Here is a 19,045-nt window from a genome sequence, read left to right as displayed (position 1 = left end):
TTATTAAGACTTCCATCACCAAAACTATGTTCCAAAATATACAAGATGACGAAGAACAAGATGATTTACTGGGTCAGGTGACCACCTCTGTATGACAAGTGATGGTTAAAAGTTCTACGAAGAAAGCGCCATTTTACTTTGATGATTCTGAAGTGTGACATTTTGATTCCAGTGCGTTCTGATTGTATCGGAGGATTGCTCTAATAACTGAGTGACATTTCAATAAGTAAGATTTTATATCATGATGGACAATCATTTATATATGAAGAAAGGAACATCAATCTCATAATAAATCAAGGCCAAGCTTCTCTTTGGGGCGGGCCTAATTTTGGGTACAATTGCTGGAATGACTTATATATATATATATATATATATCAATGTAATGCTTTTATATGAAATAATTATATACTTAGTCTTGAAGTGTGAACCCAGGCGTCCTGGTAATAAAGCTTCGGGCCTGAGCCAGGGGGTCTGTGGTAGAGTCATTATATATGTGTATTACTGTTATACTGTGTTGATGTATTGATCTAAAGTGGGGAATGTTAAGAAAATTGTAGATCAATGTATCAGTTAATTATTCTATATTGCATTGTAGATTAGAAAGATATAGCCTGCTGCTAGTATAAGTACTGAAGGGGTTAAACGAAACCCTTCTATAGGCCTCCATGTCTTCTCAGGAAAATAGATTAAAGATGAGAGTCTGCTAGACCCCCCATGTATGCATATCTATAGACAGGAAACTATAAGACTACAGGGGGTAGGACTGTAAGGTATTACATGCATTCCTTTCTCCTGAATTCATAATGGTCTCATTGTATGTAATAGATACACCCTAGAAGGTGTAACTTATGTTAATCATTTTTTGTTTTAGCCTATTATGTATTCTATTCATCCTGGAGGTATATACTTTTTGCTGTGATGTCATTTAGGGTATATATGCTTTGTCCACCTCAGAATAAAGTAGAAATCATCTAATACTGCACAGGCTGGTGTGATTTGTATTTCTCCTGGGTCCAGACTTCTGCACGAGATCTGGGATCGTCTTCTCTTTGATAAACACATAAATTCTCCTTACACTGTAGGGCCACAGCCCTGTGCATTAGCCACAAGACTATAGGGGTTGTGGTGAGCAGTGGGAGAAGTCCACTTATACTTACTTCCTGCCAGAATATAGGAATACCTTTGGCGGCTAGGGAAGGCATGTTCTACAACTCCAGCGGTACTTTCCCTTCCCCCTTGCAGTGAAGGGAGAGAGGGGCACTGTGGCTGGCAGATCATGGTCAAGTGCCCTCCTTTTCTTCTGGAGTCGGGCACTTAACAGAATAGTTAAGTTCTATTCTCCCGAAAGATATGTGAAGAGCGGTAACAAAAGGTCTGTTTCCTATGGACACCAAGCTAAAACTGGTTATCTTGGTGCTTGCAGGAGAGATATAGCTAGTGGAAAGAGCTAAAACTTTTTTCTGCTTAGTATCCGCCACATAGTGGCAGTAGCTATACCCATGGTCAAAGCTGTGTCCCCACAATCAAAGCTGTGCCCCCCCCCCAATGATACGGACAAGAAAAATTGCTTTACAAAGCTGCACACATATTGCTTTATCTGTGGTTCACCCAGATTCATATCCAGTGGTTACAACCTCTACGCATCACCATTTTACTGGTTAGGCATGCTCAGTGCCTTCAATCTCAGTTTGTACAGTCATGAATGTGTACTTGTCAGTAACTGGCAGTGGGGCATTGTGGGAGATATAATTTTTGCACTTGCCGGCGGTCATTTTAAATAATGTGGAAATATGGAGTTGGCTGGAAAGCAGAGGTGTTGCAGGTTGGCAAAAAAGGGGTCAGTTTGATGATTTAGATGGACATTTGGAATAATGACAATAAGTGGAAAACGTAGGAAAATGTAGTCCAGTCCCCTGAATACCCCTTTAATGTATGTAGTAAGGCATAGGCAACCTGTGGCTCCCATAATATTTAGAATGGCTTGTATCTGTAATTCCACAAAATCTGAAGTACCTCGAAACCTGCCTAAGGTATTGATAAAAAAGTCTTACATTCTCTTGAATAATTGTAGTCAGTGACTTACAGCGTGCAAAACTTGGCCTCTGTTGGTGAAAACGGCAGCTTTTAATGCGTCTGGTGGCTGATCTTGGCACGTATACAGAATTCTTCATTATTGCAGGCTTCATTGCATCAATCTCTGCATTCCTGATACATTCTTCAAAAAACTCTACAGAGAATCAAAACAGTAAGTGTTAATGACAATGGACTGAACTCTCTAAACTTTACTTCATAAATGTCCTTCCCTTAGTCCTTGTTGACTTTACTAGGTTATATTCTCTTCAAGATTTGGAATGTGGAGCAATAAAGGATAATTCATATGGAACTAGATGATATACCCGGCTTTGCCCGAATTAATTTGATACAGGTGTTTACTTGTTGTTCGCACAGAAAAGTTAATGACGTCAAGGTTACTTTAGAGGAACCGAGGAATAAAATACGTATACACATAGAGGAGCGCCAATTTTCATGTTTGTACAACACCTGGAAGTTAAAGAATTAGATTAGGTACATTACATAGAGTGCCAATACTTTTGCACTTAGCATTGAATAATCAAGTTGTGACCCCTTTACTTTTCCTATTTAGGACCTTAAGAGTGGTTGCTCCAAATTTCATGTTTGTATGACACCGGGAAGTTAGAGAATTAGATTAGGTACATTACATAGGGGTACCGATACATTTGCAATTAGCCTTGAATTTTTTGAGTTGTGAGCCCTTTACTTTTCCTATTTAAGAACTAAAGAATGCTACCTGGAAGTTAAGAGAATTAGTGGTGGGTCAGTCGGTGAGGGCTTACACACACACACACTATATATATAACTAGGCTAAGTGTGGTCATAACTACAGTTCTGAAACTGATACTAATTATCTTGTGTTATTTCAAAGTATATAACAGGAGTACCAAAAAATTGCTCTCACACTAATACTTCTCTTATTATATTTTTCTACTAATCTTTTTTATCTACTAGGACATTGTCTACACTTCTTTCTAAACGTATACTTGGGTAACATGGGCTTCATCCAAAAGTTACACCTGTATTCTTCACCTAAATACCAATAACTTCACCTGCCACCATATACTACGATGAAATACTGAAAGTGATTTTATATTTTTGGAGTAAAGAATTGACAAGACGTCTACCTTACACTTACTCTTCAGATGACTGACATCTGCCCTCATTTTTTCCTCTTTGTCTTGGTTTAAGATGGTGGAATTCAGGCCGGCTTCAAGTCTCCTTAAAGCTTCCTCTGCTTCATGAAGCTTTCGCTCAAGGTCTAGTTGCACCTTCAACTGCATCTGATAAAAAAATATAGAATTACATAGAGTGACTATAAAAGAAATGAACACCTTTAATGTTACATAGAACCAAAATCATCAAACAGGCAGACATGCAATATTCCTAGTAGCATAGAGTTGGGATGAAAGCTTTTACAACTAACTTTTCGTGACGTCAGCATCACATGAGCACATGTGGAGCAAAATATTTCATAGCACTGGTGGTTTATGGAAAGGGAAAAGTTCTGGGATACCACCTGTTTCAGAGGAACACATGAACCATGTTGCTGAAAAGGCTCACATCTAAACATAAACGGGCTCACATGTCCGTAAGCGTAAAACGCTGCGGGAATTCTGCAGCATTTCACAGCGTTTTTATAGCTGTGGAGCCAGCCGGGACCCTGTGCAAAGTACACCTGTTTTTTGTATAAATTTCCCGCACCGTTGTCTAGTGAAGGCACATATACACGCCATCCATACACAATGTAATTGCTTATGGGTGTGCAGATATATGCACCCATAGAGAACAATGGGCTCTATTTTGCGTATATACGCGGCAAAATACAACATGCTGCGTTCTTTTTTGTGCTAGCGTATTATGCAATTCCGACATGCTAATGTGATCGGAACTGTGTAAGGCAATGTAATTGACTGCTGCAAGTTACTGCGTATCACACGGGCACACAGAGCCCGGGTAATACATGGTAAACATACGCTCATGTAAGACCAGCCTTCAGGTGTATTTACAATGGAAAAATGTTTTCATCAATTGTATTTACACTTAAGTGGGAGCAGACCTTTCTCTACTGCTGTACTTGGCTGTCTTCATCAGTCCCATAGATAGCGAATGGAGTGGAAGTACGAATGCATGACCATTGTTCCACGGACACAACATAGAACATATGGAAGTTGCTATATTAAAAAGCAACTTCAAATCTCAACATCATAGAAGAATTTGGGAGTACAAGTTTTTAACCATCTTTGACACTCTCAAGAGTGCATCAGTGAAGAATATGAGAAATCCATAGCAGAGATAACACACAGGCCTGGTGACCCCCTAACACCAATATAGAGACCATAAAACTTTACATCCCTTATCAGTGGACTCATATACTCCTCTACTCATTCTGTTCTAGTATTGTTTTAAGTGCAAATTAATCACATCATGTCTGTGCCTTTTCATATATATATATATATATATATATATATATATAACACCTTGTCAGATCTTTTTTTCATTAATCCTAAAGAGAAGAACTCTGCGTAGTTTGAAAAGCTCGCTATAACATCATGTATTTTTGTTAGCCATTGAAAGGTATCATATCTACAAGATTACTTGGTTTCTCTTGCTGAGAACAATCACACATTGTTCCATTCAAACATAGGACTTGGCACCCTGGATTCTCATGATCAATAGGGGTCCCAGAAGTCAGGACCCCATAATTATACATTTATCACCCATGCTATTGATAAGTGATAGATGTTTTTTGTGGTTAGACCTGATCTTCAAAAAAGAGGTATTATGTATTTTGATGATAAAATTGTAACTGTATTAACTTTTTAGTCAATGATATTTAGTATCAGCAGATACTGAGTGCAGTCTATAGATATAATAGACATATGATATTTAAGCTCTCCCAAGCTGACTTTTATGGTTCTTTAAAAAACAATTCTAAGGTCCAAGACTCTATCCTGCCCCATTTATACATTCTACATAAACCATCTAAATGATCTGTTCCATTTTTATGATTCTATTAATATGAATACATAGTGAACAGCTGTACCCATAATACTGCAAACTTGGCCTATGTGTCTTCTTCACAAGTCTAGGAGTTTACATTATACGCCCAATTCAGCATAAGGTTCTTAGCTTATAAAAGGCCTTTTGTTCAGAGAAAGTACAGTATGGCTAGTAAACTTTCCAATTGTAAAAGTGAAACTGGGTCAAGCAGATTGCATTGTTACGGCAGCTCTACAACTTGTCATTTTTCTACCTTCAACTCCTTCTCTGTTTGTTCTTTCTCCACCGTGAGTTCAGCTAAAGAGTTCTGTAGGTCCTGAGACTCAGAAACATAGAAAGCCCTCTCCTTCTCCAGTAATCTGAATCGCTCTTCGTTTTCCTTCATCCTGAGAAGCAGATTATAGTACAGTATTAGAAGATGCAATACTGGCATGCTATATTCATACACTAAATAGTCATCATCATCACTATATATCATTCATATCACAAATGGTCTATTGTTTTTATGTTAAAATTTTCAAAGCTTCTTGGCAAGTTATTTTTATTATTTTAAATGTCACTACTAGAGATGAGCGAACCTACTCGTTTCGAGTAATTACTCGATCAAGCACCGCGATTTTCGAGTACTTCCGTACTCGGGTGAAAAGATTCGGGGGGCGCCGGGGGGCGGTGTGGCGCAGCGGGGGGTAGCAGCGGGGAACAGGGGGGAGCCCTCTCTCTCTCCCTCTCCCCCCCACTCCCCGCTGCAACCCCCCACTCACCCACGGCGCCCCCCGAATCTTTTCGCCCGAGTACGGAAGTACTCGAAAATCGCAGTGCTCGGGCGAAAAAGGGGCGTGGCCGAGTACGCTCGCTCATCTCTAGTCACTACCTATAGTTAATAAAAATCCTGAAATCCTGAAGTTTTCACTCTCACCACTGAACCTCACAATAGGCTGCCACTTCCTGTTCTGCAGAGAGATTTCAGTAGTCATCTCATCACAGGCAGGATTAAAATGACAGGTAACACCTATATAGAGAGATATTACAGGATCAACTATTCACAATTGGTGATGTCACAGCTCACCCCTTCCCCCTTTCTACACCTCTGTATATATCACAGAGACCCACAACACTGCCCGATAAAAGTTACTGGCATGTGAGAGACTTGCTAAAAAATAACATTACTACCGTGTTTCCCTGGAAATAGCACCTACCTTGATAATAAGCCCTACCCTGATTTTCTTGGGGGGGGGGGGGGGCTTGAAATATAAGCCTTACCCCAAGATAAGCCCTAGCTACACTACATGCAAAAAAAAAGCAATACCTAGCAGGCGCTGTCCGGGTACCTCCCCCTGCTCTCCGGTAGGCATCCGTGCACTCCTCAATGCCGACAGAGCATCTCTTGCTGGTGACGGGGAATTTAATACCCTGCCTCCAGCAAGCGATTGGTCCGATTGGTTCATGAGCGCTGCCTCAGCCAATCCAAGCTGACGCTCGATGAACCAATTACAGCATTCATTGAATGACATCATTGAATTAAAATTAATGGTGCAGAGCCTGCAAAGAAGTACAGAGTTGAAGTTTGCAATCAGCAAATAGGTTTGATCGCTACAAAGAACCCGGATTATGCTGTTGACATAATATTCTTAGCTAATGCTGAGATATATATTTATAAAATAAATAAAGTATTTGTCTTTTGTTTTTACATGCTAGGGGATAACAGAGGCTGCAGTTTCCCTGTAAAGGGGCAACAGTTTTATAAATGGCAAATGATACTCATTGGCCCTTTTATAGATTTTGCATCTGGTCTCATAAGTCTTGTTATGACTCTCCCTACCATGAGTCTATAGTATAGGACTGGCCTTGTATGGCAGGTATTAGAATGTCCAATCCATTCTACACAGAATGTCTAAACAATGAGCTTTGCATTAAAAGCTGTCATGTGAGGCTGGATTGTACTTCTTTATAACACCTTTGAATAATTCACAGTGTAAAAGGTACCTTTACAGGGTAAAACTGTTAGGCGCATTAGTGCATGGCAGCCGTGCCAGTGACTATCGCTCCTATGCTTTACACAGGAGCGATAGTCTGTCAGATAACATAGGTGGAGCGCGCCGGGATCGTTCGGCCTGCCACCTTTCACAGTAAACAGGAGTTGCTCATAGATTGGCAGCTACAGTTTACACGGAGCGCGAAGCCACTCAGCAGTCGTCCCCGTTCAGTGAGCTGAAATGGAATGACAAGTGATAATCGAGTGACTTCTTGCTCCGCCCCCTGATGGGGTCATGTGTATATGTGCTAACAGTCCGCCCAAACGCGCATTTGAGTGACTATTGGACCATGTAAAGATACCCTAAGTTAAAACATAGTATTGTGGCTGTGCCTGGAAACTGCTGCATCCTTACATGAGGTAGGGAAGTCTATTTCATTCTCGTTCCCATTTCTTCAAATTATCTGTGATCACTAACTTTGTAGATGTTTTACTATACAGTGACTAGTAAAAACCTAATCTGACATTTATAACGGTCATTAAGAATAGGTTTGGCGTGTTCTTCAAGCAGGTTTCAACGCAGGATCCAATAAGTCTACGAGATTTGGGTTACAAAATTTCTACACATTTATGTGGCTCATCGCACCTGCTTTCAGCCTGAAGCTTCTCCTCTAGTAATTTCTGCATCTTGTTATCGATTTGCTGCAGGTTGCCATGCACACTTGGCTTGGAAGGCTCTGTACAACTGCCGGCGGCATGGGTTTGATGCTGACCGGCTTCCAGTATAGCTATGGCCCTCTGTTTCTCCACAGACAGTTCCTATGTATAAAAGACATGTAGACTGCATTACAACCACATAAAATTACAAAAATTCAACATTTATATATTAGGCTACAATTATTATTTAATGATGGGAGTATGAATGCTGGGACCCAATATGATCCCATGAGACCTCCCCCACTTCAAAAGGACACAGAAGTGATGGAAGTAGACTTGTGACCAATGCCAGATTATGATATGGGCAGTTTGGGCAACTGCCCTGGGCTCAAGCATCGGGAAGGGGGGGGGCAGGGGGGGGGCCATGACCACTTAAATTGCCTCTGTGATGCCCCACCATCACTAAGCACCACTCTTAACACTCACTGTTGCTCGGCCTGTCTCTGCTTGGTGCCCACACCAGGAATGCCAGAAGGCAGTGGTCACAGAAGTGCGCCGCTTACAATCAGGAAGGAACTCTCCTTTTATGTCCCTCCAGTCCAGTGCAGCTGCTTTGGTCCTGGAGGCTCTTGCAGTGGTTACAGGCCATTCATCAGTCATGGGACCTCTAAAACCAAGCCATGACTGCTGAGGTCGGTGATTGGCTTCAGTGGTTACTTGAACGAGGATTGGTCCATAACTACTGGAGCTAGGATTTAGGAGCTTCTTGGATTTGTGCTGCAGGGCTGGACATTTAAAAGGTGAAAAAACCCTTAAATAGCAGTAAAGGGGTTGTTCAAGTTATGGATAAAAACTGAACTTCTTGGAATGCCATAGAATATCAAACTACTAACAACCACTTGTCTGTGTGTGTGTGTGATTCTTATGCTTCACGCCTGGTGATGTCATCGCTCCGCCCCCTGGTGACATCATTAAAGGACCTACAACATATATAAAACACAGAGTCTGACCGACAGAAGAACAACACAGTTAGGGCTCTTGAAAAGGGGAGGACAAAAATAACAGAATGAGAATACAACTAAACTGCTATTATGTCAGACACAACTCAGCAGTCCTGACAGAACACACTGACCTACCTCCACCACAAAGATCCGGTCGGCTAAAGGACCTGTGGTGATATCACTGCTGTGGGAGGAGGCAAGCTGTGCTTTTCTTTTTGTGGTAATCAAGCTGCTGTGTGTGTGATGTGTAGGGATCATAATGGATGTACCATGTAACAGAGCTGTGTGGTGCATTGCGCCACCAGAAACACTGGTACTATAATTTCCTAATAGTTACTAGTAGAGATGAGCGAGCGCACTCGTCTGAGCTTGATGCTCGTTCGAGTATTAGGGTGTTCGAGACGCTTGTTACTCGAGACGAGCACCACGCGGCACTCGACTCCATTACATTTCCTTCCCTGAGAAATTTGCGCCCTTTTCTGGCCAATAGAAACACAGGGAATGCATTACAACTTCCTCCTGTGACGTTCCAGCCCTATCCCACCCCCCGTGCAGTGAGTGGCTGGCGAGATCAAGTGACCCCCGAGTATTTAAATCTGCCCCGCCCGCGGCTCGCCACAGACACACACTAAGAGAGATCAGGGACAGTGCTGCTGATGCTGCTGCTGCTATAGAGACAGTGTTAGCGTCTTCAAGAACCACAACGGTCCTTCTTAGGGCCACAGCTCACCTAGTGCATTACTGTTGTGGCTGCTGTGAGCAGTTTTGCAAATTTTTTTTTTATGTATATCGGGCGTGCAGGCTGTAGCGTTCTCAGGCTGCAGTCTGTACTTCAGTATAGGGGCAGTATTGGTCAGGCAGGGACAGTGGTAGTGTAGAATCCTGTCTACAAGTACCCCAACGGTTCTTCTTAGGGCAACCTGCGACCGTGTGCATTTAACTCCGTGGTTGCTGAGAGTTGTAGTACCTCTGCATTGCACAGCCTAACCTGCGTGCAGCCTTCATTTACAAATATTTTTCTGTCTGCACTTCGCGTAGCCCGACGACAATAGATTGAAAGTGCAATACACACTGCCTAGCCTCAGCCTGCATTGCAGAGTAAAATAAGGAGATTTAAAAAAAAAAAATCCTTTTTACGGCTAACGGTTACCCAGTGCATGTCCCTGCGTGGCCTGTGGGACTTCACGTCCATCCAAGCTGCATAGTTCAAGCTAGGCCTGCGTGCAGCCTTCATTTATAAATATTTTTCTGTCCACACTTCGTGTAGCCTCACTGCAGTGTGCCTCTAAGTGTACGCCAAGAAACCACACATTTTCTACAATGCTCTGTTATACGTGTGCTGTCTCAGACGTTCACGGTCTGCCCGACGCCCATAGATTGAAAGTGCAATACACACTGCCTAGCCTCAGCCTGCATTGCAGAGTAAAATAAGGAGATTTAAAAAAAAAAATTCCTTTTTACGGCTAACGGTTACCCAGTGCAGGTCCCTGCGTGGCCTGTGGGACTTCACGTCCATCCAAGCTGCATAGTTTACAGCTAGGCCTGCGTGCAGCCTTCATTTATAAGTATTTTTCTGTCCGCACTTCGCGTAGCCTCACTGCAGTGTGCCTCTAAGTGTACGCCAAGAAACCACACATTTTCTACAATGCTCTGTTATACGTGTGCTGTCTCAGACGTTCACGGTCTGCCCGACGCCCATAGATTGAAAGTGCAATACACACTGCCTAGCCTCAGCCTCATTGCAGAGTAAAATAAGGAGATTTTTTTTTAAATTCCTTTTTACGGCTAACGGTTACCCAGTGCATGTCCCTGCGTGGCCTGTGGGACTTCACGCCCATCCAAACTGCATAGTTCACAGCTATGCCTGCGTGCAGCCTTCCTTATAATTTATCTCTGGCTTCATTTTGCGTTATATTACCGCTGGCAGCCACCAACTGCGCGGCAATAATTCACAAAAATTTTTACACCGCTCTGTCTCTGCTCGATTCTTAATCCACCATGCTAAGGGGTAGGGGTAGAGGACGTGGACGCGGTCGAGGACGCGGAGGTCCATGTGAGGGTGTGGGCAGAGGTCGAGTTCCTGGTCCAGGTGAATGGCAGCCGGCTGCTGCGGGAGTAGAAGAGAGGACAGTTTCTGGGGTCCCCAGCTTCATATCACAATTTTTGGGTCCACGTCGTAGACCTTTATTAAAAACCGAGCAGTGTGAGCAGGTCCTGTCGTGGATGGCAGAAAGTGCATCCAGCAATCTATCGACCGCCCAGTCTTCTACGCCGTCCACTGCTGCAACTCTGAATCCTCTGGCTGCTGCTCCTCCTTCCTCCCAGCCTCCTCACTCCATGAAAATGACACATTCTGAGGAGCAGGCAGACTCCCAGGGACTGTTCTCGAGCCCCTGCCCAGATTGGGCAGCAATGGTTCCTCTCCCACCGGAGGAGTTTGTCGTGACCGATGCCCAACCTTTGGAAAGTTCCCGGGGTCCGGGGGATGAGGCTGGGGACTTCTGGCAACTGTCTCAAGAGCTTTCAGTGGGTGAGGAGGACGATGACGATGAGACACAGTTGTCTATCAGTGAGGTAGTAGTAAGGGCAGTAAGTCTGAGGGAGGAGCGCACAGAGGATTCGGAGGAAGAGCCGCTGGACGATGAGGTGACTGACCCCACCTGGTGTGATAAGCCAACTGAGGACCGGTCTTCAGAGGGGGAGGCAATTGCAGCCGCAGGACAGGTTGGAAGAGGCACTGGGGCGGCCAGAGGTAGAGGCAGGGCAAGAGCGAATAATCCACCAGCTGTTTCCCAAAGCACCCCCTCGTGCCAATCCACCGTGCAGAGGCCAAGGTGCTCTAAGGTGTGGCAGTTTTTCACTGAGACGCTGGACGACCGACGAACAGTGATGTGCAACCTTTGTCGCGCCAAGATCAGCCGGGGAGCCACCACCACCAGCATGCGCAGGCATATGATGGCCAAGCACCCACGCAAATACGCCGCCACGCACCCGCATGCTCAAGCTTTAAATGTCCACATAGCCAAATTGATCAGTCTGGAGATGCTCCCCTATAGGCTGGTGGAAACTGAGGCGTTCAAAAACATGATGGCGCCGGCAGCCCCACGCTACTGTGTCCCCAGTCGCCACTATTTTTCACGGTGTGCCGTCCCAGCCCTGCACGACCACGTCTCACGCAACATCGTACGCGCCCTCACCAACTCGGTTACTGCCAGGGTCCACTTAACAACGGACATGTGGACAAGCACAGGCGGGCAGGGCCACTATATCTCCCTGACGGCACATTGGGGGAATTTAGTGGAGGCTGGGACCGAGTCAGAGCCTGGGACCGCTCATGTACTACCCACCCCCAGAATTGCGGGCCCCAGATCGGTGCTGGTATCTGTGGCGGTGTATGCCACCTCCACTAAACCTTCCTTCCTCTTCCTCCTCCTCCAACGCAACCTCTACCTCGCAATCAAGACTAGTCAGCAGCAGCCGTCGCCAGCAGTCGGTGTCGCGCGGCGCGGCAGCACAGCGGTGGGCAAGCGTCAGCAGGCCGGGCTGAAACTACTCAGCTTAGAAGAGAAGAGGCACACGGCCCACGAACTGTTGCACGGTCTGACAGAGCAGACCGACTGCTGGCTTTCGCCACTGAGCCTCCAACCGGGCATGGTCGTGTGTGACAATGGCCGTAACCTGGTGGCGGCTCTGCAGCTCGGCAGCTTCACGCACGTGCCATGCCTGGCCCACGTCTTTAATTTGGTGGTTCAGCGGTTTCTGAAAGGCTACCCACACTTGTCAGACCTCCTCGGCAAGGTGCGCCGGGTCAGCGCACATTTCCGCAAGTCCAACACGGACGCTGCCACCCTGCGCACCCTGCAACATCGGTTTAATCTGCCAGTGCACTGACTGCTTTGCGATGTGCCCACATGGTGGAACTTTACGCTTCACATGTTGTCCCGGCTGTATGAGCATTGTAGAGCTATAGTGGAATACCAACTCCAACATGGGCGGCGAAGTGGGAGCCAGCCTCCTCAATTCTTTACAGAGGAGTGGGCCTGGATGGCAGATATTTGCCAGGTCCTTGGAAACTTTGAGGAGTCCACCCTGATGGTGAGCGGCGATGCTGCAGTCATTAGCACCACCATTCCCCTGCTATGCCTGTTGAGAAGTTCCCTGCAAAGCATAAAGGCTGATGCTTTGCGGACGGAAACGGAGGCGGGGGAAGACAGTATGTCGCTGGATAGTCAGAGCACCCTCATGTCTATATCTCAGCGCGTGGAGGAGGAGGGGGAGGAGCCTGAGGAGGAAGAGACAGCTGGGCCCACTGCAGAGGGTACCCATGCTGCTTGCCTCTCATCCATTCAGCGTGTATGGCCTGAGGAGGAGGAGGAGGATACTCAAAGTGATCCTCCTAGTGAGGACAGCCATATGTTGCGTACAGGTACCCTGGCACACATGGCTGACTTTATGTTAGCATGCCTTTCTCGTGACCTTCGTGTTAGACGCATTCTGGCCACTACGGATTACTGGGTGTACACACTGCTTGACCCACGGTATAAGGAGAATCTTTCCACTCTCATTCTCGAAGAGGAAAGGGGTTTGAGAGTGATGCAATACCACAGGGCCCTGGTGGACAAACTGATGTTAAACTTCCCATCTGACAGCGCTAGTGGCAGAAGGCACAGTTCCGAGGGCCAAGTAGAAAGGGGGGGCGCGGAGATCAGGCAGCATGTTCAGCGCAGGCAGGAGAACACTCTCCAAGGCCTTTGCCAGCTTTATGGCTCCCCAGCAAGACTGTCTCACACCTCCCCAGTCCAGGCTGAGTCGGAGGGAGCACTGTAAGAAGATGGTGAGGGAGTACGCAGCCGATTGTACCACCGTTCTCCGTGACGCCTCTGCTCCGTACAACTACTGGGTGTCAAAGCTGGACACGTGGCCTGAACTCGCGCTGTATGCTCTGGAGGTGCTGGCGTGCCCTGCGGCTAGCGTCTTGTCAGAGAGGGTGTTTAGTGCAGCTTGGGGAATCATCACGGACAAGCGTACCCGCCTGTCAACTGACAGCGCCGACAGGCTTACACTCATAAAGATGAACAAAGCCTGGATTTCCCCAGACTTCTCTTCTCCACCAGCGGACAGCAGCGCTATCTAAAGATCTTTGTCAATCTGTGTATGATATTCGTTGTCCTCCTCCGGCTCCTCCTCCTGATATCTCTCGTAATCACCGCGAACGGGCAATTTTTCTGTGGGCCAAAAGGCTCATATAACTTTTCTAAATAATATTTATCTGTTTCAATTATCATTTAAGCATTGAAACTTCCACCTGAACCAATTGTTTTTTAGACTGGGCTGCCTCCAGGCCTAGTTAAAAATTAAGCCACATTACGCAAAGCGATTAATGGGTTTCACCTGCCCTCTGGGTTGGGCATGGGCAATTTTTCTGGGGTACATTTGTACTGTCGGTACAACAATTTTTCGGGCCCTCGCCGCCAATGTATTCCACGTAATTTTTATGGGCTTCGCCTCCACTCATGGTACACCACTGTGTCTGGGGTTGGCCTACACTTTTGCTACAGAAATGTAACTCTGTTCTGCCTACCTATACTTCTGCCACAGTAATGGTACAGGGGTCTGACTATACTTCAGCAACAGAAATGTTACTTCGGTCTGCCGATACTTCTGCTCCTGAAATGTTACCTTGGTTGGTGTATACTGTTACTACTGTAATTTTACTAATACTGGGCTCTGCCCATAATGCTTCAACGGAAATGTTACTGGGGCAGGTCTATACTGCTATAACAGAAATGTAACTAATAGTGGGCTCTGCCCATACTGCTTCTACGTTAATGTTACTGGGGCCTGTCTATACTGCTACTACTGAAATCTTACCAATACAATGCTCTCCCTACACTCCTGCCAGGGAAATGTTTATCTGCTGCTTTGCCCATACTGCTTCTACGTTACTGTTACTGGGGTCTGACTATACTGCTACTACTGAAATGTTACAAATGCTGTGCTCTCCCTACACTGCTGCCAGGGAAATGTGAATCTGCTGCTTTGTCCCTACTGCTTCTACGTTAATGTTACTGGGGCCTGTCTATACTGCTACTACTGAAATCTTACCAATACAATGCTCTCCCTACACTCCTGCCAGGGAAATGTGAATCTGCTGCTTTGCCCATACTGCTTCGATGTAAATCTTACTGGGGCCTGTCTATACTGCTACTACTGAAATCTTACCAATACTATGCTCTCCCTACACTGCTGCCAGGGAAATGTTTATCTGCTGCTTTGCCAATACTGCTTCTACGTAACTGTTACTGGGGTCTGACTATACTGCTACTACTGAAATGTTACAAATACTTTGCCCTCCCTACACTGCTGCCAGGGAAATGTTTATCTGCTGCTTTGCCCATACTGCTTCTACGTAACTGTTACTGGGGTCTGACTATACTGCTACTACTGAAATGTTACAAATGCAGTGCTCTCCCTACACTGCTGCAAGGGAAATGTGAATCTGCTGCTTTGTCCCTACTGCTTTTACGTTACTGTTGCTGGGGCCTGACTATACTCCTACTACTGAAATCTTACCAATACTATGCTCTCCCTACACTGCTGCCAATGAAATGTTACAGGGGTTTGTGCATACTCTTACCGATGAAATGTTACTAATTCTCGGCTCTGCCTATACTGCTACTACTGCAATGTTACAGGGTAGTGGAAACGGAGGCTTCCCAAAACGCTCTTTTCTCCTTAGGGAGAGCAACTATATACTATAAACTAAGTGAGGAGACTCAAATGGCCACGCACGCTCCTCTGGGTAATATGCAATATTGATTCCCAGTCATTGTAACAAGACTTGTATAAAAAGTCCCACTTTGACTCGAAGGAATGCTGCCTTTCAATAGGTGGCACTGTGGAGGATTTATTCCATCTCCCTTATTTAGGCTTCCCAAACACATGATGGTGGCGAGGCCACGCTACTAGGTTCCACAGGCACGACAACTTTTCAGCGACGCGGTCACTGGGAAGGTGCATATAACCACGGACATGGGGACAGGACACGTACTGCATCAAAAACTTCCCCGTCCTCCTCCTCCAACAATGAAAACATTCTTGGCCGAAGCCCACCTGCATTTAATCTGACGTTAGCTCTGCTGTCCAGGGCACTGCAATGGGATATATTTATGTACCGCCGGTGGGTTCCAGGGAGCCACCCATGCTGTGGGTCCACAGGGAATTCACATAGGGGATTTGTACCTGCCTGTGTCTATGTATTAAAAACCCCGGGTAGGTTGGGGCATGCAGTGTGGGCCGAAGCCCACCTGCATTTAATCTGACGTTACCTCAGCTGTGCTGGGCAATGCAATGGGATTTATTTATGTACCGCCGGTGGCTTCCTGGGACCCACCCATGCTGTCGGTCCACACGGAGTTGTAACTGCATGTGTCTACTTATAAAGAACCCCAGTCAGACTGGGGCATGCAGTGTGGGCCTAAGCCCACCTGTATTTAATCTGACGTTAGCTCTACTATCCGTGGCACTGCATTGGGACAAACTACAGGAGCAATACAGCGCTAATGAGACGTGTACAGCTACGCTAGCATAGGAGTCCGCTGTAGGCCCGCGATTGCTGAGGGTTTGTGCAGAGGCCTAAGTCCTGGGTGCAGTGAAAGTCCGCTTCCTGCCTAGGATTGCTGAATCTGTGGGCCGAGGCCTTAGCGGAGCATGGGTGATATACAAAAATGCTCGAGTTGCCCATTGACTTCAATGGGGTTCGTTACTCGAAACGAACCCTTGAGCATTGCGGAAAGTTCGACTCGAGCAACGAGCACCCGAGCATTTTGGTGCTCGCTCATCTCTAGTTACTAGTAATAAGTTATATACACCAGTTTAATCCTGCAGCACCGCTACTCCTGTCCTTCCTGTTGGGCTTTGTTTACTTGAATTCAGGGGTGACGTTCTATATACATACATGACTGCTGCAGCCAATCACTGTCCTCAGCGGGGTACAGTATGAGACCACTGATTTGCTGTAGCGGTCTTTTGACATGTCACTGCTGCACTGCATTGTGGGAACAAAGACCAGTAGCGACCACTGGTATAGCAGTCATGTGTATATATATATATATATATGGAACGTCATCCCTGAAGCCAAGTAAATAAAGCCAAACAGAAAGGACTGGAGCAGCAGTGCTGGAGGATCAAACTGGTGCATACAGCTTACAAAATAACAGGTGAGGGATACATCAATACAAACATATCACAGGATGTGGCCATGCTTACTCATATACTGATACAAAGTACAAGGGCAGGTGTAGAGCTACATCTCTCAGCATGCAGACAGCCAAACTGCTATATGGAGGAGCATTGCACAGATGCAAGATACTGATGAACCAGCGCCCATACACCTACCACATATTGGGGGGGGCTGCTTAGTCTGGCTGTCTGCATGCTGGAGGATGTAGTTCTACACCTACCCTTGTATTTTGTATCAGTAAGTATGGACGCTGGCAGTGATTTTTGTAGTGAATACAGCTTATTGTATTATTTGTATCAAAATCCAAGCAGTTAATTTTTTTTATTCAGAACATGGGAAACCGCTTTAATCCCCTAGTGACTGGCCTCATTTTTTTCTGTTTTTCAATTGTCACATTGCAAGGGCCATTTTTCCATCAACATGCCCACACTAGGGGGTTGTTTATCTGCAGGATAAATGCTCTTTTTTAAGTGCACTCTTTTGAGGTATTTATGATTGTATAATTTGTGTTTTATTTTTCTGTATCCCTTTAATAGTAGCAGAATGGATTGTGTATTTGGCTGCTGCTCACTACAACACTGCTCTCAAACATGCCCTGGAGGAAGCGGCGCCCCCCAGGACCCGAGCCATTCAATGTAGAACGCGGCAAACCTGGCTCACGCCACAAACGCGCTTCATCCGGCGGTGCTCTAGAAGTGCTGAGCGGCTGTGGAGGAAATCGCAAACGTCCGCAGACTTCATCCACTACAAATTCATGCTCAGAACCTACAACCTCGCTCTCCACCATGCCAAACAAGTCTATTTCACCTCTGTAGCCTCCTCACTATCGCACCACCCTAAACGGCTCTTTGATACTTTTCACTCCCTTCTCAGCCCTAAACCGCAGCCCCCTGTGACGGATCTCAGTGCTGAAGAGCTGGCTGCTAACTTCAAAAAGAAAATTGATGACATCCGTCAGAAAATAACTTCCCAATCCCAGACTAGCCCTGACCCTAGTCTTGTCAGCACCGTATCTAGCTCCTGCTCACTGTCTGTAGTCAGACCAGCGACAGAGGAAGAAGCCTCCAAATTGCTCTTCTCTGCTCGCCCCACCACCTGCGCTAGCGACCCCCTCCCCTCACACCTCCTCCGTTCCTTCTCCCCAGTGGTCATCTCCCATCTCACCACTATATTCAACCTCTCTCTAACCTCTGGCATCTTTCCCTTTTCTTTCAAACATGCCATCATATCCCCACTGCTAAAGAAGCCGACTCTAGATGCGACTGATGTTGCCAACTACCGACCCATCTCAAAACTCCCCTTCATCTCCAAACTACTTTAACGACTGGTTTTACTCCCGCCTTGTAAGTCATCTATAAGAGCACTCTCTCCTAGACCCCCTACAGTCTGGCTTCCGACCTCAACACTCGACAGAAACTGCCCTTACAAGGGTATCCAATGACCTACTGACAGCCAAATCGAGGGGCGATTACTCCCTACTGATCCTTCTCGACCTTTTCACAGCATTTGACACTGTTGACCACAAACTCCTCCTCAGTATGCTTCGCTCCATTGGCCCAAAGGACACTGCTCTCTCCTGGTTCTCCTCCTACCTATCTGACCGCTCTTTCAGTGTCTCCTTTGCTGGCTCTATCTCCCCTCCTCTTCCTCTTGCTGTTGGGGTCCCCCAGGGCTCGGTCCTTGGCCCCCTTCTTTTCTCTATCTACACAGCCCCTATTGGACAAACCATCAGGAGATTTGGCCTCCAATACCACCTGTATGCTGACGACACCCAGCTATACACTTCTGCTCGTGACATCTCTGCACCTTTCCTTCAAAACATCACCGACTGTCTGTCCGCTGTCTCTAACACTATGTCCTCTCTCTACCTAAAACTAAACCTCTCTAAAACTGACTTACTGGTATTTCCACCCTCCACTAACCGAACTCATCCTGACATCTCCATCTCAGTGTGTGGCGCCACCATAACTCCTAGACAATATGCCCGCTGCCTTGATGTCATATTTGACTCTGATCTCTTACCCCCTACATCCAATCTCTGGCCCGTACATGTCAGCTGCACCTCAAGAACATCGCAAGAATCTGCTCTTTTCTCAC

At 46.0% G+C, this 19,045-nt stretch overlaps 1 protein-coding gene across 1 annotated transcript in view; it reads right to left on the bottom strand.

Annotated features, from left to right (window-relative positions):
* Positions 1-19,045, bottom strand: part of PLEKHD1 (pleckstrin homology and coiled-coil domain containing D1) — a 61,745-nt gene that overhangs the window by 23,441 nt on the left and 19,259 nt on the right. Inside the window, exons 9-12 of the mRNA XM_066608495.1 lie at positions 7,695-7,867; positions 5,330-5,462; positions 3,212-3,356; positions 2,084-2,227 (exon numbers count right to left, since the gene is read on the bottom strand). Coding sequence (XP_066464592.1) covers positions 2,084-2,227; positions 3,212-3,356; positions 5,330-5,462; positions 7,695-7,867 — 595 coding nt within the window. The remainder of the gene's footprint in view (positions 1-2,083; positions 2,228-3,211; positions 3,357-5,329; positions 5,463-7,694; positions 7,868-19,045) is intronic.

This window comes from Eleutherodactylus coqui, chromosome 6 (assembly GCF_035609145.1).
Source record: "Eleutherodactylus coqui strain aEleCoq1 chromosome 6, aEleCoq1.hap1, whole genome shotgun sequence".
Classification (NCBI taxonomy): domain Eukaryota; kingdom Metazoa; phylum Chordata; class Amphibia; order Anura; family Eleutherodactylidae; genus Eleutherodactylus; species Eleutherodactylus coqui.
The sequence above is the reverse complement of the archived record's forward strand: the minus strand, read 5'-3'. Positions and strand labels throughout refer to the sequence as shown.